Source organism: Amblyraja radiata, chromosome 39, assembly GCF_010909765.2.
Source record: "Amblyraja radiata isolate CabotCenter1 chromosome 39, sAmbRad1.1.pri, whole genome shotgun sequence".
Classification (NCBI taxonomy): domain Eukaryota; kingdom Metazoa; phylum Chordata; class Chondrichthyes; order Rajiformes; family Rajidae; genus Amblyraja; species Amblyraja radiata.
This window is the reverse complement of record NC_045994.1, coordinates 11737408-11759858: the sequence shown is the minus strand read 5'-3', so window position 1 is coordinate 11759858 and position 22451 is coordinate 11737408. Positions and strand designations below refer to the sequence as shown.

At 44.2% G+C, this 22451-nt stretch overlaps 1 protein-coding gene across 2 annotated transcripts in view; it reads left to right on the top strand.

Moving 5' to 3' along the window:
• The window catches only part of LOC116967509 (receptor expression-enhancing protein 1-like), a 42897-nt gene that overhangs the window by 5512 nt on the left and 14934 nt on the right, over nucleotides 1-22451 (top strand). The window contains exons 1-3 of one of the 2 annotated variants that reach the window (XM_033014140.1): nucleotides 552-786; nucleotides 15953-16025; nucleotides 22087-22163. In XM_033014140.1, the coding sequence (XP_032870031.1) occupies nucleotides 578-786; nucleotides 15953-16025; nucleotides 22087-22163 (359 nt within the window). In that variant the 5' untranslated portion in view covers nucleotides 552-577. Of the gene's footprint in view, nucleotides 1-551; nucleotides 787-15952; nucleotides 16026-22086; nucleotides 22164-22451 lie in introns of those variants that run through there. The other variant, XM_033014141.1, reaches the window with a different exon arrangement.

Below are 22451 nucleotides of genomic sequence, written 5' to 3'. Positions count from 1 at the left end.
CTACAGGGTCCGTCTGCCTTTCTTACACTATCCATCTTTGGAGTGTCGGAGGAAACCGAAGCACCCGGAGAAAACCCACATGGTCACAGGGAGAAGGTACAAACTCCGTACAGACAGGCTCGTAGTCAGGTAAAATTTGTAAATTGTCCCAAGAGTGTGCAGGATTGTGTAAGAGTTCGGGGATCGCTGGTCGGCGCAGACTCGGTCTTTCCACACTGTATCACTAAGCAAACTAAAACTAAAGCCCTCCTTGCCTGTAGCCACATCACTTGCTACCTAAGGAAATAAAAGCATTGATTTGTCTGATAACCTGATATCAGATCAGCCTTGCCCCTGGCCCCATAGCAGAAGCGTCCACGTTGCGGGGCTGGATACTGGAAGTATCCCGAGCTAATTCTGTTACCACCGTCATTTATTGCGACGATGGCTTCCACTGATTGTCGCCGGAAGCTTGCGTCCTTTTCAGGACGGACAATGACAGCGATGTCAACATTTGTAACGAGGGACAGGAAAAGAAGCTCCTTGTGTTCATGAACAGACCATCTGATCCATCAAGCCAGCCATACGTTTTGTTAAGATGAGGACAATTATCGACCTCGAGTCTGTGTGTTCCCTGAAAAATCTAGTGACTTATCATGAAGTTGGTTGTGACTTTGAAGGAGAACACCAGAGATCCCCAGCTCTAGGAATGAACGCACATCTCCATCTCAAGCTCACCACCTGCCCTGCCAAGATCCCTAAACATCTAATAACATCATTGAATATCTGCATTTTGCAAATGCTGAGGTATAGATGATATTTGATGCTGAAATTGATATAGTTTTATATTAAGTTTACCACAGTATTTAACCTGCCTGGGGGCAATTTGAATACATGTAAATAATTAATTTTAGAAGCCAAGTTTGTTACCAGGATGTCCTGTTGGCTGACTCAGCATTTGTCTCCTGGTTGATTTATAATTGGGAACAACTGATCTGTGAAAATGCCTGGCAGTGTTAGTGTTGATTGTATTGTGCTTACACTGCATTCTGGACCACTGCATAGTTCAGGCCCAGGCTAGTACAGTGCATCCATATCAATGCCTTTAATCTGCTACTGAAAACCCCGCACGTTGGCACATTTGGATTCCTTTAGTCCATTACTTTCACACTGGATACTAACTACTCTCCAAATGTGAGCTCATCTATCACTCTGGTGGGCACGCAGTGCCTGGAGTAAGTCAGCGGGTCAGGTGTACGTATTCTGCTTTCCTCCTTGTGTCTACTGATGTAAGGTAGACAAAAGTGCTGGAGAAACTCAGCGGGTGCAGCAGCATCAATGGAGCGAAGGAAATGGGCAACGTTACGGACCGAAACCCTTCTTCAGGCTGATGTAAATTGCCTCCTGGATTTAACAATCCATTCTTCCTCTCTGGTCTTCCAAAGTGTTTGATCTTCCCATCTCTGTAACCTCCAACACTCCCCAAAATTCCTGATGAGCCATCGAGCCTTCTTTCTATTACACTTCAACATTCTACCCTCGCCACTTGTGGCTTTGCGATTAGATGACTAGTCTCTAAGCAATGCAATTCCCTCTATTTCTATTTAACTTCTTCAAGCCTGATATCTCTAAAGTGAAATTGTGTCAAATGCTGATCATTTTGCAGTGAGGAGCCTGGGGGAGTGGAGAAGATATGATTATATTTCCCTTATGATCTCGGATTATCCCTAAGCACTTTAATAACGGCAACATATTTCGGAGGCTGTTATTACCACAACTTTTTTTCACAATCAATTCGGTCGCCTTGCTGTAGAAAAGTTGTTAAGCTGGAAGAAGTTCAGAGAAAACCTTTGAGGATGTTGCTCGGACTTTATTCCCTGCAGTGCAGGAGGATGAGGTGGGTATATGAGCTGCCAGAGGAAGTTGTTGAGGCAGATGATACAACAACATTTCAAAGACATTTGGACGGGAACATGGACAGGAAAGGTTTGGGGATATGGGTCAAATGCAGGCAGGTGGGACTAGTGTCGATAGGGCATCTTAGTTGGCATGGGCAAGATGGGCCAAAGGGCCTGTTTCCATACTTGGTGACTTTATCAATGATATACTTACCAGAAGAGGTAAAAAACGTATTCAGTTTTGTAGCTTGAAGGACAAATTTCGGCCAATACACCAAGGTTAATTCAACTGCTCGCTGAAACGGTTCATGTCTTTCTATTCTGAGATAAGATTATTCATCTCATATAAAGGAGAACCCCTCCCACAGCACAGCAGCCCCTTAAATATCTGCTTGGGATTTTAGTTTTGAGATACAATGTGGAAACTGGCCCTTCGGCCCACCGAGTCCCTGCTGACCACGATCACCCCTGCACTATTTCTATTTGATCCCTGTTTCCCACCGTACACACTCGGGGCAATTTGCAGAAGCCAGTTAACCTACAAATCTGCATGTCCTTGGAATGTGAGAGGAAATCGGAGCAAACCCACTCAGACAGAGGGAGAACGTACAAACTCCGTACAGACAGCACCCGTAGTCAGGGTCAAACCTGGCCACTCTGTGCCTCCCTCCACCCACCAATTTGTGTTTGGTTTGCCATCTTGGGACTAAGGCCTGCACTTTGTCGCCCGGCTGGCAAATAAGCAGAAGCTGGCATTTGTGATGCATCATTAGTTTAGTTTCTTGTCACATGTACAGTGAAAATCTTTTTGTTGCATGCTTTCTATTCAGCGATCAGACCCCACCTGCTTACAGTCGAATCGTCCACAGTGTGCTATATAAGTGTGATCTGCTTTCACTGGAAGTTGCTTTTCTTTTATAGGGGATAATTATTGCCTTAATTGCGAGTGGTAGTAGAACTTCATTTCTCCTGTTGCATTTTGAGCTGCAGTCCCATTTTCTCAATTTCTGACATGGAAAGTTGCATATTTCTAAGTGTTGGATTTGTGACCAACCCCATTGCTTCACAAAAAAACAGATAAAAGGGTTTATCTGTTTAAATCAATAACAAGCCGTGACACTGCTGATGGATCATGTGGCATTGAACGACATTATTGCATTTGTGTAAAGATTAGGCCTCTGTGCGCAGTTCGCTTCTCTCATCATTACTGACCAGTGCAGGACAGGTCGAGGCTCTCCAATTCTGAAGACAGTTGAGGAATGGTTTTTGTGGGGAGATTGTTGATAGGAAAGCAAATTAAAAGAAAAGTTGAATAGTATGGATCTTCAGTTCCTAAACTGAAGTTCCTTTATATTCAACGATTCAACCTAAAGTAGGAACCAGTTCCAAAGGTGTGAGTTTCTGGGTTAATTAGTCTCTGTAACTTGCCCCTAGTGTGCAGGGAGTGGATGTGAAAGTGTAATAACACAGAGCGCGTGTGAATGGGTGATTGCGTGGACTCTGTTTTTCAAACCCCAGAGTAGGGTAATAATCTGGTTTGTGCTTCTTTTGTGTAGCTTCCTGGTTATTGGCACTGAGCCCCTGGGATATGGAGGTGCAAGGAATTAATTGCTATTGACGGTTTATGCAAGGACCTCACTTTCTGCAAAGGTATAGTGACCAGTCCTTGTCACTTTGGTATTTGTCCATTTTAACCCATACCATTCCTTACCAGTTGCGCACAGTGGTGCAGCGTTAGAGTTACTGCCTTATAGCACCAGAAGCCCGGGTTTGATCCTGACTATGGGTGCTGTCTTTACAAAGTTTACACGTTCTCCCTGTGACCCCATGGGTTACCTGCCCAAGGACGTGCTGATTTGGAGGTTAATTGGCTTCTGTAAATTGTCCCAATGTGTAGGATATAACTAGTATATGGGGATCGCTGGACGCTATGGGCTAAAGGGCCTGTTTCCATGCTGTATCTCCAACAAAAAGTAGCAGTCAACTTTTCTGTATGGTCCCACATGCAACAGAGGTATCTTCAGTGTGAATCCTCTGTTCCTTATCTCACTGCAGCAAGCTAGCCACAAACCTGTAACTTGCAATTGATTAGGCTTCACCAAGATCTTTGATTGCCCTAAAGTGGGCAAACCTCCCAATGTATTAAAAGACACATTGTGCTGGAGTAACTCTGTGGGTCAGGCACCATCTCCAGAGAATATGGATAGGCGATGTTTGGGGTTGGGATCCCTCCACAGACTCTTCTGTTCTTTGGCAGTCTTAACTTGCTGAATAGCAATAGAAAAGCAGAGTATTACTTAAACAGTGATAGCACTACACAAGTGATGTTTATTTGATGAGACAGATGGTTGGGCAAAGGCGGAGTTGAAAAGACGGAAGGCGCGAGATGAAGATAAAAGTGAAAATTGTGAAGCCAGCGGAAGGAATGTCGGTGTGAGGAGGGAAATGGGTACAGGCCCAGGAGATGGGGTTGGGTGGAAGACGGGAGGGTGGGATGTATTCACATTAGTTACTAATGTAACAGGGCAGCACGGTGGCGCAGCAGTAATGTTGCTGCCCTTACAGCGCCAGAGACCCAGGTTTGGTCCTGATTATGGATGATGTCTGTACAGAGTTTGTACAATCTCCCCGTGATCACATGGCTTTTCTTCTGTTTCCTCCCACACTCCCAAAGTCCTGCAGGTTTGTAGGTTAATTGGCATGGTATAAATGTAAAATTATCCCTAGCATGGGTAGGATAGTGTTCATGTGCGGGGATCACTGTTCAGTGTGGATGTGGTGGGCCGAAGGGCCTGTATTCGCGCTATATCTCTAAACTAAAATAGTAAGATTAAACGAGAACTTATCAGTTTGAAGTTTGATCTGTATTTTATGAGGAGTTACGCTGAGGGATTACGTGTAGAACCCGCTCAGCGCGCATGCGCGGCATACTTCCAAGCAGCGGTGTGGAATCACAGATAGACACAGTTATTGAAGTAAACATAGTAAAGAAAAGGAGACATCAGTTATCAGTTTGACCTATATTATGAGGGTGGGAGCGGAGGGCACGTAATCCCTCAGCGTAACTCCTCATAAAATACAGATCAAACTTCAAACTGGTAAATTCTCGTTTAATCTTACTATTTTACTTCGGAGTCACATGAAGACTTCAAAGCTCTGTGATTTCAAACCGTGTAACAGTTTTATTTCACTCACTGCCGAAGTTCTTGAGGGAGGAAGTGTGTTATCGTAACCAACCAATGAATCTGTTTTTCGAGAAACAAAAATGGTATTTAGTAACAATAACAAATTAAATTGCTCCCCCGGGCTTAAATTAAACATTTGCAGTTTGTAAAATTTTTCTGCAAACAAGTCAGGTTTCGTCAACGGCTTATTGTAAAAATTTCAGAATGTCGTTTCCCTCGACCATTCTGCTGTCGTCAGAATATGGTCAACCGGTACGTCCATTCTTTCGGCCGTTGATGTAGACGCTGCCCTGGTGGAATGAGATTTGAAAAAAGTTAGTGTCTATTCCGGCAGCCTTTAGTACCTGCTTGAGCCATCTTGCGATGGTTTGGCTCGTTACCCGGCCATGAGGTTTTTTGTGGCTGACCCATAAGGCTTTTTCACTCCCTCTGATGCTATAGGTTGTGTCTATATAATATAGTAGATAGGTCATGACACACAACCGCGGCTCTGGCGGGTAAGCCCGGAACACCACAACTGGATTGGCTATTCCTGGCCTGCTCTGTTCTACCAGACCCTGGATGATGAACGAGATCTGGTCTGGGGTGGTCACCATGTTGTCCAGTCGCAATCGATGTAGTGACTGGACCCTCTGAGTGGATACAAGTGCCATCAACATGAGCGTTTTCAGGGTAGTTATGTTCGAGGCTGAGGGATCTGGCTGGTGGCCATCCCCTGAGGTACGTCAGGACCACACTGACATCCCATAAATGGGTATACCTTGGTCTAGGGGTTTGATGTTATAGATGCCCTTCATTAATTTGACCACCAGTGGATGGGATCCCTTCGGCTGTTGTCCTGGTGCTGGTTTCAAATAAGCAGACAGGGCACTCCTTGCTGTGTTGACGGCACTGTAGCTGATTCCTCTTTGTGGTGGCCAGGAACTCCAGTGCGTTGGTGACTGTTGCTGTTGTGTACGTGGTCCTTGTTTCCTGGCAGTACTTCTCCCATTTCTTGATGCTGGTTAAGTACTGCTTCTTAGTGGATGTTCGAAAGGGATGCTGACATGGTGTTGATGGTTTGTTCTGACAATCCCAGTTCCAGATAAGGTCTGTTTAAAACCCTGCAACCCATGAGTTTGATTTTCTCATGGCATGGGTGGCTTATGCCTGATACCGGGTGAGTTAACAACTCTGGGTCACTGGGGAATACCATCGGTGTTTCAACAAACATGTCATGCAGTACTGGGAACCATGGCTGTGTAGGCCAGTCGGGTACTATCAAACCCTGATGCAGAGTCCATCTGTATTTTTCGTAGTACCTGACTGATGAGGCAGAAGGGAGGGAAAACATAGAAGAAGGAATTTCCCCAATCCAGCGTGAAGGCATCTACTACCGCTGCTGCCTCTGGGTCTGGTTCCCAAGCGACATGCATAGGTATCTGGTGATTTAGCCTTGATGCAAATAAATCGATATCTGGCGTGCTATATAGCTTGATAATTTTTGCAAATACTTTGGGTTTTACATCCATTCGATGTTGTCATTGAATTTGCGTGACCTGGTGTCTGCCACTGTATTTAGCTTACCTGATAGGTAAGTTGCTGACAGCCAAAAATGTCTTTTTGACACACCATTGCCAAATTGTGTTGTCCAATTTGTCGCATGATAACGATTTTATGCCTCCCATATGGTTAATGTAGGCCACCACCGTAGTATTATCCATTTGTAACCGTACATGCAATGATGCATATTTGATGTATATGCTTTTAATCCATAAAAGGCACCCAACATCGCTAAATAATTAATGCCCCGTGTAAGTAGTAATGATGACTTTAGGTTAGTCCATCTACCACCTGTTAGATAATGATAGGACTGAAACTATGCCAACTGTTTTGATATAGTTTCAGTGGGTAATTTCATGACCCGATCATAATGACCTGCATGATATTTTAATGCCTATACCTTTGCTCTTTGTAGATTTTATAATGCAATGGTCCGAATTGTGCAGCCAAGGAATGCTGCTACCATTTTCCCAATTACTCTTGCTACTTGTCGAATAGTTGGTTGCTCGTTGACCATTAAATTGTGGCATAATTGTGCCAATTCAACCGTTTGTCTTTTGGCAAAGTTAGTCATATGGACTGAATTAATTGTGAAGTCTAAGTAGTCCATGATAGTGGATGGCTTCAACTTTGATTTATCTGGATGTAAAACAAACCCCAGGGTTTCGAAAACTGTTTTGTAGCTGAAAAACAGCTGACATAGCCAATTCCATGGTCTTCTTATTAGTTTTGCCAGGGCTGGTTTTAGTATCTTGATGAATAACCTTGAGCTGACGTTATCCCATGGGGTAATGCTTTAACTGTCATAGTTGCCCCATCCAGGTAAATTTTAGGTATCTGCGTAGATCCTTTTAAATGGGTACTGAATAGTAAGCATATTTGAGGCCAATGCTTGCCATAAAGTATCCTTTGAAATTAGATTCCTTATTTTACATATTCTTGTAGGCACCAGACCCACCTACCTCCATGGATATGGGCATTTCTTCTGTCTCTTCCCAGACCAGCGAGTCTGGCGCGTTGTCTGACGTGGCGGTGATGTTGGGGGGTGGCGCATTTTCCATGGGGTCCTGCTCTGGGCCGTGGTCTAAAAGACTCCCGGGCATAAAAAAATGCGGTCCCAGAGCTTTCACCAGTCCCATATGATAGACGTCGACTGGTGGACGCGATGGGGTGCTGCCGCTTAGGTATTGTATTTTTGGGGTTTGCTCGTCCTGGGGCCTGCCCTCATGAGGCCGAAAGTTTTTATTCCCATGAGGTTTTTTGCCAAAGAGCAGTGAGTCTGACTCAGTGGTTGGGGTTTAGCACAACCCAAATTCGGGATTTAGGGCAGGTCTTGTGATTTATATACGGAGGTAATTTATCTCGCTCTGCGTGTTGCACAACAGTGCGAGAGTGATTTGTTAGTTAGTGGTCATCTCCGTATTGTCCACAGAAAACGAGCAAATGGTGTGATGGCTGACGTCAGGAGCCTGAGGATCTGCTGCAGTATCAGCTCCTGGTCCGAGTATTTGTCCCGACGTGCCCCCAGATTTGGCTGTTGACTGCCGGCACTTTGTAGGACTATAATTTATTGGCGCTGTACATTTTAAAGCCTCATTAACCACCTGCTCCTGTAGGTGCCTGTCGGAGAGGTGGTCAACGCTGGCCGTTAGTTTTTAGGCTCTAATGGCCTTCCTGCACGTGGGGTAGCCACGTAGCGGTCCACACACACCCAGCAGCTCTTCCTGTTCCTGCACCCCTGGCATACTCCCGAATTCTTCAGCCAGCGACCCCCTCTTCATGACCAGCCCAGCCCTGGTCACCCCAAAGCTAACCACACTAAGGAGGAAGCGATGGGCAGTGCCTAGGCACTGTGGAGGGTATGCCTGAACCCTCCAGCGAGACTGCCCCTCACGTAGTGTGTCTCGCAGGAGCTCCTGCTCCAGGAGCCGCTCATGCGGCTGTCTCTCTCCCATGCGGGTGGAGAGACGTCCCCTCCGACAAGTCGGAAGCCACCGGCCGGATGCCTCTTCGGATGGCTAAACATCCATCCCGCAGCTCAGGCACTAGCGGGACTGGGCTCGGCGCGGTGATGGGGATAGCGGAGCGCCCGGTAATTGTTCCTACCGCCTGTTGCTGCCCCCCCCCCTGCAATGGAACACTCCTCCGCTGGAGTCGAGCGGGGGACAGGTTCTTCTAGAGCTTTTGTGCCTTGTAGAAGCGAGAGCGCCGCTCAAGCAGTGCGTCTCGCAGGCACCTGCTCCGAGAGCCGCTCCAGCGGCTCAGGCGGCTCTCTCTCCCCCCGTGCAGGTGGAGAGACGTCCCGTCCGAAATCGGGAAAACACCTGCCGGATGCCTCTTCGGGTGGCTATGCATCCAGCCCGCTGCTCAGGTACTAGCGGGCTGGGCTCGGCACGGTGTCGGGGAATAGCGGAACACCGGGTAAACGCTCCTACCGCCTGTTGCAGCCCCCCTCCCCGACGGAAAACGTTCCTCCTCGAACGGGGGACAGTTTTGTTCCAGAGCCTTTTTCTCTGCCTGTAAAACACAAGCAGTAAAAGGCTCCCCTGTAATAGAAACCCGACCTCGGGGTACTCACCTGACGGTCCGTTTCATTCTGTAGCGGGAGCGCCTAACTCCCGTTGCAGCCGCTGTTGCACTGCTGGCGTTAATGCCACGCATGCGCGCTGAGCGGGTTCTTCACGTAGTCCCTCATGTGACTCCGAAGTAAAATTGGAGAATTCAATGTTCATATCTTTGGGTTGTAGACGCCTGGTCTTGCAATGGAGTGATGGGTGGCATATGTTCCAGGTTACAGGCTGCCTATTTAAGGAAATGTTACATATTGTTGGCACAATAAAGCAAGCAAGAAATTAAATCTGCATCTTAGTCCCTTTTCCAAGTACTGTACTGTACATTGTTGTACTGGGAAAGTGCTAATTGCCCAAGTACAATTGGTAATTAACTAAACCACGGTAATGAGATCAAGACGCTAAAATGATCTTGAGGCCCTGCACGGAGACCCAAGTCTTTCTTGGTCTTGTCTTGTAATCCAAGCCTCTAGCAATAATGGCCAGAGTTCTATTTACATTTTAATTGCATGCTAAATTTGTCTCTTGTGTGGACACCCAGATCTTCTTGAACATCAGCATACGATAGTTTCTATTTCTGCTTTTCTACCCTTCTTGCTTGTTCCCAGAAACCCTGCTTGTGATATCTGTGTTAGGGTGCAATTTATCAATGGGCGCACGGAACCCTAATAGCTGGTGTTGGGTTTGAGTTTGGCTGCTTCATTTATTCTAATTGCTTGTATTCAACTGGGCTTGTGGCGCCAAAGGATCAAAGTGTAACAGTGGTGCAGTAGTTGCATCCTTATAGCACCAGAGACCAGGTTCGATCCTGACTATGGGTGCTGTCTGTGCGGAGTTTGTACGTTCTCCCTGTGACCACGTTGGTTTTCTCTGGGTGCCCTGGCTTCCACCTACATTCCAGACGTGCAGGTTTGTAGGTTAATTTGGCTTCTTTCAATTGTTCCTTGCGTGTTCGATGTTACTTCCGTGCGGGTGATCGTTGCTCGCCGCAGATGTTGTAGGCCGCCGGGCCTGTTTCCACACTGTATCTCCATATTAAAAAAAGCCCAGCTGCAAGTTCCACTGGTTTGGTGTCCAGCCAACATATTTTCCTTCAGGTATGGGAGAGGCACATTAGGTTCATTCTGATCTATGTCTTAAATTGGCACACTTCCATTTTTATTTAGGTCAGTTCATGGAGGATTTAATTAAAGGAAGAAAAGTCTGGTTTGCCGATTAATTCGATTCCCTCAATACCATGCGATGTTTTGCATGATCATTGGTAATTTCTAGCCTGACCAATACTCTACTTGGTTTAGTATTCAAGCTTCGTATCTGCTACAGGAGAAAATGTAGCTCTGGTTTGAAAACTTAACAAACAAGATCTAGTGGAGCGACAAAGGATTTGGACTCAAAACATTAACGTGGCTTCTCATTCCACAGCTGCTTGCAGACTTGTTGAGTATTTCCAGCATATTCTGTAATGTTCATAAGTGATGGGAGCAGAATTAGGCCGCTTGGCCCATCTACTCTACCATTCAATCATGGCTGATCTATCTTTCCCTCTTAACATTCTCCTGCCTTCTCCTCATAACCCCTGACACCCGTACCAAACAAAAATTCATCTATCTCTGCCTTAATAACATCCATTGATGTCCCCCTCAGCCTTCAGGCAAAGAATTCCACAGATTCACCATCCTCTAGAAATTCCTACTCATCTCCTTCCTATAGGATGTCCTTTAATTCCGAGGCTATGAACTCTAGTCCTAGATTCTCCCACTAGTGGAAACATCTTCTCCACATCCACTCTATCCAGGCCTTTCACTATTCGATAAGCTTTAATGAGGTTCCCACTCATCCTTCTAAACTCCAGCGAGTACAGGCCCAGAGCTGTCAAATGCTCGATGCTGTCACAGTAACTGGAATTAGGACTTTCAAATTGTTTTGATCCAAGACAATGAAACCTCTCACTTTATAGGAATCTTCATTTGAACTGTGCCTGACAAGTATTTGCCTGTGCCAAGTGAATCAAAATATGTTGGCAGGCTTCAATAATTTGCTAGCTGACGTGTGAATATTTGTTAAGAACAATATCAAACTTGGCTCTGATGGCTCTGATCCTGTGGATGAACTGAACAGGATTCAACGACTGGGTGAGGGATTGGAGAGCAGTTGTGGAACCATTAAGTTTGAGCTCTGACAGAAGAGGGGAAATATATAATTATAGATTTTGTGATGATACAAGATGACACCTCTTTTATTCATTATGGATGTTGGGTGGGGTGGGAGATGATTAGTACGAGGCGTGGTTTTCTGCTCAACATTACAGATCTGTGGTTATCTCTGATTATTGTATACCTAGTTTATCTTAAGGTTGTCGTGCGTTTGATATGTCGTCGATCATTTACTTTTAAGATACTTTAACTAACAAATAAACTAATTCAAGCAGTCCCCTCTGCAGTAAAGCTGACCATTTTCTGCTTGGAGATTCCGTACCAGAGCCATTTTATACAAAAACTGAATGCGCAATGCACGAAATCGCTTCCAATGTCTTAAAGGCCTGTTCCCGAGTTACTCACGAATTCTCCCGAGTTTTCCCCTTGATTCAAACTCGGAGAATGTCCGTAACGAGTCCGTAGGAGTCCGTGGATATATCGCAGCGGCTCGTTATGCCAGCTGTAGGTACTCGGGGCATCAGGTAAGTCGGGAAGTTTTTTCGCCCTGATGTGAAATGTCCACGAGTAAAAAAAAATTAGCCCCGAGTACCTACGATGGCATAACGAGCCGCTACGATATATCCACGGACTCGTTACGGACATTCTCCGAGTTTGAATCAAGGGGAAAGCTCGGGAGAATCGTGAGTAACTCGGGTAAGTGGTGCAGGCCCTTTATCAGTAGTTACGGCGGTGACTCAATGTTAGAAGCAACATGTAAACGTGATTCCCATCACCAGTCGTATCTTCCCATCTCCATCCCTTCCTGCTTCCCTCGGAGACCCCTCTCCCCGCTACCTCCCGGTTTGCTCATCCCACCAGTCCTCTCCACGGACCTTCCCTTGCAACTGCAGGGAGTGCAACACCTGTCCACACACCATCTCCCTCTCCTTCATTCACGGACCCAAACGGCCCTCCCTTGCATGCATTTCCAACCTCTGTTGCATTTGGCACTCTCAATGTCACCTCTCCCCTACATTGTGACCATCTCCACCTGCCTCCTCTGTCCCTCCTTACCTGGATGCACCTATTGCTTGCTCTTGTCCCCCCTCTTCCTACCATCTACCTCCATCAGTCTGCAGAAAGGTCCCAATGCTCAATACCCTTTGTCCATTTCACTCCATAGATGTCACCTAATCTGCTGAGATCCCCCAGCAGTTTGTTGTGTTTTGTGTTGCACATGTTTCAATATTTTTGGCCTGTAGGACAATATTTGTCCTACATTCCTGGCCAGTTCACTTTGAGATGAAAACAGGAGCTTCTTGAGGCACTAGGAGGTCTACTTGTGTACCCCTGTTGCCACATTCTTAAATTGGCTTTGATGGAAATAGTGAATTAAAAAATGGGGCGTAAACTGATATCGGGTCTGCTTCAATGCCTTTTTTCCCTCAATTGAATCTTTGAGGTCTCCTCCTGGCACAATGAACTGATCCATAATTAGTTCCCTTGGCCTCCTTCAGGCAGCTGTTGAGTAAAATGGAGGGTGCTGATTCTGTGGCTTTAGCATATCTTGCCGGCTGTTCATGCTTGTGGGTTTTTTTTATCTGTCTACAGAAACCCGAGAGGTTCTGAAAATGAGGAATTGCAACTGTTGTTATTTTCAAATGATCGTCTGACCCTTGTCGGAATTATAGTGCTGCTGTTTGAGCTGAAGTGGAGGTTATATGTTATTTTAAAAGATGCAAGCTGGATCCAAAAGAAGCTTCCTAGCCTTGGAAAGGTCTTCACATGGTCTTGTTTGGGGAAGAGTTTATTTCCATTTGATTGATGAAATCTTCTCAAAATAGGGAAAGAGACATCTCTGGCACTTTCTTCACCAGAAAGTGAACCAATACGTAAAACATGTCAGACAGTTGTTCAGCAAAGGCCCTTGTCCAAATGCAGGCAGTTTTTAACGCACTGTATTTTGCAGCCATGCACTGAGGTAATAAACTGTGTCTAAAGAAGGATCTCGACCTGAAACGTCACCCATTCCTTCTCTCCAGAGATGCTGCATGTCACGCTGAGTTACTCCATCATTTTGTGTCTATCTTCGATTTAAAGCAGCATCTGCAGTTCTTTCCTACAAACTTTGTGCTTGTGTAGGATTATTTCACTGGTGCTGACTGCTGAAGCTTCAAACATTATCCTTTACAAAAACGTTCTTGAGCCTTTTCAATAACAAAAACTTAAATATTTACCTTGGGCCAAACTTGTTCATCTGTTAAGACCCTTATTGCCAAAAAGCATTTTGAGGAGTTAATTTATAACCAATTTATATATTAGTAAATAAAGTTATTGAACGTTGCTGATAAGCTGTAACATGTGTGGTCACAACAGTTCTGTTCAAGTGAATTTTTTTAAAGACCAGCTCTGTAGTTAATACATTGTTGTACTCTTCTAACTTATATGAATCTGTACCTTTACTGGGACAGAATACACCTTGTATGGATTTGTCAAGTACCTTAACTAAGTTGTTTGTTTCTATCTGGTAAGATATATTGTCAATGAGTCTTAAGTTATTGGAATTTGCTTAGCTTCACTCTATTTTGGTAGCAGCCATCTGTAATGGTAGTGCTCTGCTCTTAATTTGTGGACATCAAGGAACCAAATGTATCCATCTAACCCTTTGTTATTCATCAGAATCGTGGCTGATTTTCTAGTGCAGTACCATTTCTATCACAATAACTGTATGCATTTGATTGCGTCTGCGTAAGATGAAGGGTCTTTACCCGAAACGTCACCTATTCCTTTCCTCCATAGATGCTGCCTGACCCGCTGCGTTACTGCTGCATTTTTTGTCTATCTTTGGTGTCAACCAGCATCTGCCGTTCATTCTTGCACAACCATATATATGCATTGATTTCCTTTATGGCCACGAACATCTTAATTTGTGTTTTGGTTGAACATCAAGAGCTTCCGCAATAATTTTGCTCACAAAACCCAAAGATTCGCCACCCTCTCCTCATCTCGGTCGTAAATGGCCTAAGCATTGTTCTCTAACTACATATGTCCATGGTCCGACAATCGTCAGTCAGGAGAAATCCTCCCGGCACCTTGCTTGTCAAGCCATTGAGAATTTTAAGTCTGGATAAGATCCCTTCTAATTTTAAAGGATGCAACGCCAATCTCCTCAATCTCTCGGCAAACCTGCCACCCCAAGAACCAGCCGAGTGAATCTCTCCTGCAATCTAATCCTGTAATTACACCCATTCTTACATGAGGAGACTAACTCCGTAACTGTATACTCGGCTCAAGATGTGGTCTTACCAAGGCCCTGTACAATTATAATAAGACTTTCTTCTGGAATCAGGCACCCTCCTAACAAAGGGTGCATTATCATTTGACCTAGTTGCTTGTGGTTTGCCCACAGTGAGTTGTTTACAAGCACATAGTCTTTATTTGAAATTATCCACTCTCTTCTTTCACAAATGACCTACTTTCTCATTATGCACCTGTGGATGACTCTGCATTTTCCTCTATTATGCTCTATCTACCATGGACATCACGGCCTGAGTCACAGGGACAGGTTGAGCAGGTTAGGGCTTCCTTTCCTGCAGCACAGGAGGGTGATCTTATAATGGGCTATGAAATAATGAGGGGAATAGATGGGGTGAATGCAGGGTGTTTTTACCCAGAGTAGGAGAATCAAAGATAAGGTGAGAGGGGTAAGATTTAATACAAAGCTTGAGGGGTAACTTTTTTTCCTTCAGATGGTGGTAGTTATATAAAACAAGTTGCATTTATAAGACACTTGGACAGGAAAGGCTTGGAGGGAAATGGCTTAAATGCAGGCAAATGGGGCAGGTTGTACAGGGCACCTTAGTCGACATAGACTAATTGGGCCAAAGGGACTGTTTCCATGTTACTACCCACTCACTCAGCTTGTTCATATTGACGTGAAACGACTTCTTATCCCCTATGCTCACGATCCCATCTAATTTAATTTTGTCTGCAAATTTGGAAATATGCCATGATTCCCTCAGCCAGATCATTGTTATAGATGGTGAATGGCCTTGCTATTCCAGACTGAGCAGGATCGAACTTATTTCCATTCTTTGTAATGCACGCAGTACATCCCCCTCCCCAGCTCCATATGCACAACCTCGTGAATCGACCTCCAATGCGGTACCTTGTCGAACTCTTTTGAAACTCCAAATGCACTTTTATTCGCTGGTTCCCATTTTATCTATTTGAATAGTTACATTCCCAAAGAACTCGTTAGTCAGACATGAATTAATAAAAATGATTTTGGTTTATACTAAATGGTTTTATACACAATGCTGGAGTAACTCAGTGGGTCAGGCAACATATATGGAAAAAATAGACAGATGACTCTTCGTCCCAACACGAAATGTCACATGTACATAATTTTCTCCAGAGATGCTGCCTGATCCACGGAGTTACTCCAGCATTTTGTGTCCATACTCTGACACAAAGTCCCCTTCAAATATTCACATTAACTGTGCTCGGTTCTATTGTCTGGATGTGCTAGGTGTAGATTCCATCATATTCCCTGATATTAATATAACATTAGTAATTTCCTATTTTATTCTCACTCGCTTCTTAAAAGACACTTTTTAAAGTTTACTTTCTGTTGGAAACAGGCTCGCCTTTGGTACTTTGTATCCTGCGTACTCATCTTATAAAGCTGTCAAGACAAAAAATGTGAAGGAATATGTAAGTACAGTGCATTTGTCATTGCTTTTTAACATTGCTGTTTAAGCACTTTATGGTTGCAGATGGCCACAACTGCAGTATTGCCAATTGCTAAAACCACCCTATCATTCAAACTTTTGCTTAAGCATCCCTTGACTGAAATCGTGCAATAATCTTGCCTGATTTAGCAGGTGTTCCTTGATACACTAAGTCTCGCTTCAAAGCCTGTAGCTTGAATAGAACCAGACTCCACGTGGGACTTCATGCTTGCCATGAACTCCTGATGGTTCAACTTTTGACTCCTGCCAAGATGTCACATCACAACTCCAGGAGAGGGAGTTGATGCTATTGCCAGTCGGGTTAAAATGCACTACTTAAAATGGCTCACAAACACGGCTTGCTTCAAGCTATTGTACGGAATTATTGATAGAACGCACGGTATGTTATTAATTAATTGGATGGGGCTGAGCCAAGGCCTGAATAGCTTTTATTGGAAGAATATTTAAAAAGGGCTTGAGGCTCTTCAGCCTAATTAATCTTTTTCTGTAATGCCATCAACTCCTAACCTGCTTTTTACTGCACGTCCCAAATTGTCTGATCCTCTTGTGATTCTGTTTATTATGTGCATGAATCTTGTCTGACAATATGGCTGAGATTGTCCCTTTGCATTCCCCTTCACAAATGCCTGACCTGTTGGGTTACTCCAGCACGTGGTATGTTTTTTCTATAAACCAGCATCTGCAGTTCCTTGTTTCTACATTTTGACTGCTCTACTGCAAGTTCTCATCAAGGTGTGGTTACATTGAAGACGTTCTCCTCCTCCGACTCTGAAGAAGGGTCCCAACCCGAAACGTCACCTATCCATGTTCTTGAGGGATGTTGCGTAATCCGCTGAGTTACTCCAGCACTGTCTTTTCTTTCAATACCACAACTCCTTTACCGTGTAACTTAATTCCATTTTTTTTAAATCACATTTGTGATTTTAAACACAACGTAATGTCATATTAATGGGTGCCGCTATTTGTGTCTAGAAGTTGTACCTTTTGGTTGCAGTTGTATGTGAAGGTCCATATTTGAAGGTCTAAGCACGTAATTGAATTCTGAATTGTACCGCCTTGGATACTTAATACGATGAATTAGAGTGCAAGTGAAATTGGTTGTCTGCATTGCAAACCAAATTGTTGCTACTTCATCCAGTTATTTACTGTGTACTTCACCTGTCACATTGTCTCTCGGGAATAGTACTGTGGAACAAACAATTGCCGTTTATGTTTAGTGTGCTCTTTGCCCCATTTGCAATGATACACAGCGTGAGATGCAGCAGGAATCCTGTTGCTATGCAACTCTGTTGTCAGCAGCCAGAGGCAGTTTCTTCCCAGCTGTTATCAGGCAACTGAACCATCCCACCACATCCAGAGAGTAGTCCTGAACTACCGTCTACCTCATTGGAGACCCTCTGACTATCTTTGATTGGACTTCATCTTGCACTAAGCGTTATTCCCTTATGTGAATGTCTTGATTGGAATCGCGTATTGTCTTCCCACTGACTGGTTAGCATGCAACAAAAGCTTTTCACTGTACCTCTGTACACATAACAATAAAATAAACTAAACTAAATAGCTGGGCAATGTTTCTGTTGTAACTTTACTGAGGCAGCTTAAATTATATTCTATCATAAATAAGTCTCAATAGTGATGTGCTAAAATCTTTCTATAAATCATACGGCAAAATGATTACAGATTAGGTGCACTTGACATCCCCTCTCTTCAGTGGGGACCAAGACCACCCATGGCTCTGATTTTTGTTAATAGGAAGTTATTATGAATAGATTTACTGATCTAGTGGGGAAAGAGGCTAGGGGCATAGTATTTAACTGAACAAGGCAAGTTTGCATGTTTACTTTTAGTTTGGTTTATTGTCATGTCCGACATGTGTTGCCTTCCCAAAAAATGTACACCTCATTCCAACTCCATTTTTAGTTATTGTATTCCTCTGTCTCGGAGAGAACCCACGCAGGTCACAGGGAGAATGTACAAACTCTGTACAGACAGCACCCACAATCGGGATCCAACCCGGGTCCTTGGCGCTGTAAGCTGCGTGATTACGTTTTCTATCTTCTTGTTTGTCGGATTGAAGTGCAGTTTGAAGAATAATGGAGGGTCAGAAGCATCTGGGCAGCAGGTTCTACGCAGGTTGTCATAGTTATGGAGTCATGCAGCGTGTAAACAAATCCTTCAGCCCTACTTTCCCATGCCGACTAAGATGCCCCATCTATACTAGTCCTGCCTGCCTCCATTTGACCTATAGCCCTTTAAATCTTTCCTATCTCTGTACCTGTCCAAATGCCTTTTTAATGCTACTACAGTACCTGCCTCAACTACCTCCTCTGGCAGCTTGTTCCATATACCCACCACCCACGAAACATTATTCCCTTATGTATCTACACTGTGAATGTAACCACTCGATAGTAACCACGCATTGTCTTTCTGCTGACTGGCTAGCATGCAACCAAAGCTTTTCACTGTACCTCTGCACATGTGACAATAAATGATACTAAAACTCTCTGCATTAAATCTTCAGCCAATGCCTAGACATTTCCCCCAAAATATAGTGTGTGGATAAGTCGCATGCAAGGTATATGCATCACTTCAGACAGAGGCACCTGGTGTCATCACCAGGCCTATAGTCAATGGAATCATACTCCTCCAATGACTCCATGTACAGCCTTTCACATTTCTTCTTCACCTCCTCCATCTTGAATGCACCTTATAGCCTTGTGTTGTAAACATTTCATCATAATTGAGCATTTCATTAGGCCAAATGTGGGCGACATGAGCTTAAACACCCAAGCCGACTGAATCGGAAATGCCAAGGACTCTAATGCCAATGTGTTGCTGTTTTGTTCACTTGGCAAACCTTGCTGACAACGCAGGGAAACAAAAGCTTTGTCAAATAGAATCATTTTTTCAATCAATTTGTAGGCTTCACAACACTGTGTTTCTCAGTCATTAACAGACTCTGTTTTGGAGCCAGCGTCCTTGCTTCATGCGTACCTAGAATGAAGTAGCTTCACTGTATTGTAACTGAGATGACCAAGCTGCTTCCAGGAGCATTTTTCCTGGCAGCCGCAAGTTTTTGGAGGGTGTTGGTGATTACCATCTTTGGCCAGCTTCTGAGCAGTGAAGGAGGAACGCCTAGCACTATGTATAGGGTGAAAAAGCAAAATAGCTTACCTCATCTCACACAATGTTTGTGTTGCTGCCCTGTAGAATTATTTGACAAATATTTGTGCTGGTTATGTTTGCAGTCTTCACTAAGCTCAGTGAGTTTAATCGTGTTTGCCCTGCCCTGGTCTTTTTTTCCCCGGCGGTTGGTATTTAAAGGCATCTCAACAACGTCTATCGTAAGAGGCTGCCATGCAATTGTTACTGAATAGTTGTATTGTCCTCTTACACTTCTCTTTTATGAAGAGTTTGGAGTTGCACAGCCACTATTTTCTTGAGACTGTTGTGTACCCATCTACACCAATCACTTCTTCCAGCCCTTGGCCCTTCATGCTTTGGTGATTCAAGCTCATTAAAGACTTGAATGTTCGAGGAATCTCTGCCGTCACCACTCCGCAGGCAATGTTGCAGATTCCAACCCCCCTGGAGGTGAAGAAACGCTTCCTTGCTTCTTGAAATAAATATTTACTTTAACCTACTCCCTTTCCATTACACATGGTATAAGGTATCTACCATGTACAGATGAGGCACTGGGTGCCTGGTGACTAATGTTGTACCTCTGTTCGAGAAGGGTTGCATGGAAAAGCCTGGGAACTGCAGACCAGTGGCCTAACGCCTGTTACAGGAGAGTAACTGGCACTGAGTAATAACTCTGGCACTGGCTCAGGCCACTTAAATCAGCTGCCCTGGACATTTTATGACTTTTTTACTTTTATTTTACCTGCACTTTTTTTAAACTATTCGTACTGTTTTTATCAGGAACTGGATTGTTTTTTATTGTTTTTATTTATGCGTGAAATGTTTAATTTTTTATGTACGATGCTCCGGTATTCCCTGGGAAACGTCTTCTCATTTTGCACTGTACAACTGTTGCTTTGCAAGATGGCAATAAAAGGAGAGTGCAGAGGATCATTGGGACACAGCTACCAGCCTTGGAGGGCATCTACCACACACGGTGCCTCAGGAAGGCCGTCGGCATCCATAAAGACTCATCACACCCTTGTAACGGACTGTTTGAACTACTTCCCTCCGGCAGACGTTACAAGGCCTTCTACGCCCGAACCTCCAGACTCAGAAACAGCTTTATTCACAGAGCTATAGCGGCTCTGAACCGGCCCTGCTGAGTGCCCCCCACCCCCCCTGGACTGTCTCCCTCGGATAGTCACGTCACAAGGCTTATTTATTTATTTTACTTTTCTCTTACATCGGCTGGAAGCTGCATACTAAATCTCGTTGCACTGACGTGCAATGACAATAAAAGATATTATTATTATTATAATGATAATGATATTCTGAGGGATAAGATATTTGGATAGACAAAGAGACTGATTAGGGAGAGTCAGCATGGTTTTGTATGGCGGAGATTGGCGCCACAGTGGCGGATTGGTCGAGTTGCTGCCTTACAGCACCGGAGACCCGGGTTCGATCCTGATTACGGGTGGTGTCTGTACGGAGTTTGTACGTTCTCCCCGTGACCCGCGTGGGTTTTCTCCGAGATCTTCGCTTTCCTCCCACACTCCAAAGACTTGCAGGTATGTAGGTTAATTGGCTTGGTAAATGTAAAAAATGTCCCTAGTGGGTATACGATAGTGTTAATGTGCATGAAACTGGTGTCAAAGTTAAATAGGGTGCTAAAATAAGGCTTTTGGAGTGTTATAGGAAAGATGTTCAGCTGGAAAGAGTACAGAAAACATTTGAGGATGTTGCCAGTATTCGAGGGTCTGAGTTACAGGGAGAGGTTTATTCCTTGGAGCAGAGAGGATGAGGTGTATACGATCAGGAGGGGATGAGATAGGGTACATGCACAGCGTCTTTTATCCAGAGCAGGGGAATCAAGAACCAAAGGACAGGGGTTTAAGATATGGGGGGGGGGCGAGATTTAATAGGAACGTGAGGGGTAACTTTTTTGACACAGTGGCTGGGTGTATGGAATGAGCTGCCAGAGGAGGTAGTTGAGGCAGGTACTATTGCGATGTTGAAAAGACATTGGACAAGTGCATGGATAGGATAGGTTTAGAAGGATGTGGCCAAACACAGGCCAGTGGGACTGCTGTAGATGGGGCATGTTGGTTGGCATGGACATGTTGGGCTGAAGGGTCTGTTTCCACTGTATGACCCTGACTCTAATTGGCACAAATATCTTTGGTACAAATCAATGGTTTAACAGTAAATCTATTTGTGCTTCTTGATGCTGGAAGAATACAGGATTGTTTTTTTTAAAAGAGGGGGTGGGGGAGAAAAATGGAAATGCATTCATGGCATCCTACAGTAAGCAAATTTTAAAGTTCATCTAATTTAACCATCACTTCTATGTCCCCACAATCTTGGCCCACTTGCCAGTTTCTGAAAATTAGAAAGTTGTTCGGGACAGGCAGCATCTCTGGAGAGAAGGAATGGGTGACGTTTCGGGTAGAGACCCGGAACGTCACCCATTCCTTGTCTCCAGAGATGCTGCCTGTCCTGCTAAGTTACTCCAGCATTTTGTGTCTACCTTCGATTTAAACCAGCATCTGCAGTTCTTTCCCACACAATGAGAAAGGTGTCACTGGGTTCAATTTTAATAATTGCTATGTAATATTTGGACTAATCCTTTTTTGTTTGTTTCAGCTAATGGTTCTGAGAGATTTTATCTGCACTTGGGGATAATGCCTGGACTTCCTTGCAGCAAATTATAACGTACTTCACTTGGAGATGGATTATTAATGACACTATTTTCCTTCCTTTTCCTCTCCATCTCAAGGTTGTGATTTTTTCCTCAAAGTAGCAGCAAGTTTCAGTAAATTGGGCACATTAGACATGCACTTTGTCTCATTTTCTGTGTTCTCTGATAAATCAATACCCATTTGATTTCTCCCTAGGTCCGATGGATGATGTACTGGATCGTGTTTGCAATCTTCACAACAATAGAAACCTTCACGGACATATTTATTTCCTGGTGAGTTTCAGAGCATTTTCGGCATATTGAAAGAGATGATTTAAGAGAAGGAATGTACATATTTTTTTTTACGGTCGTTTGTTGAGAGCAAAATAATCCATGAACATCGAGAGCAGGGTTTATATTTGGTGAAAGTTGATGGAGAACGGTGAGCAAAGGTAAATATGTATATAGTGAGTATATACTCGCAGGATGAGTATATTGTGAGAGTGCGTTCCAAGCTCCCTGGAGTTTGTAGGTGAAAGAAACTCAATCTTGATTCTATCTTTACACATTTTGCTGTTGTGG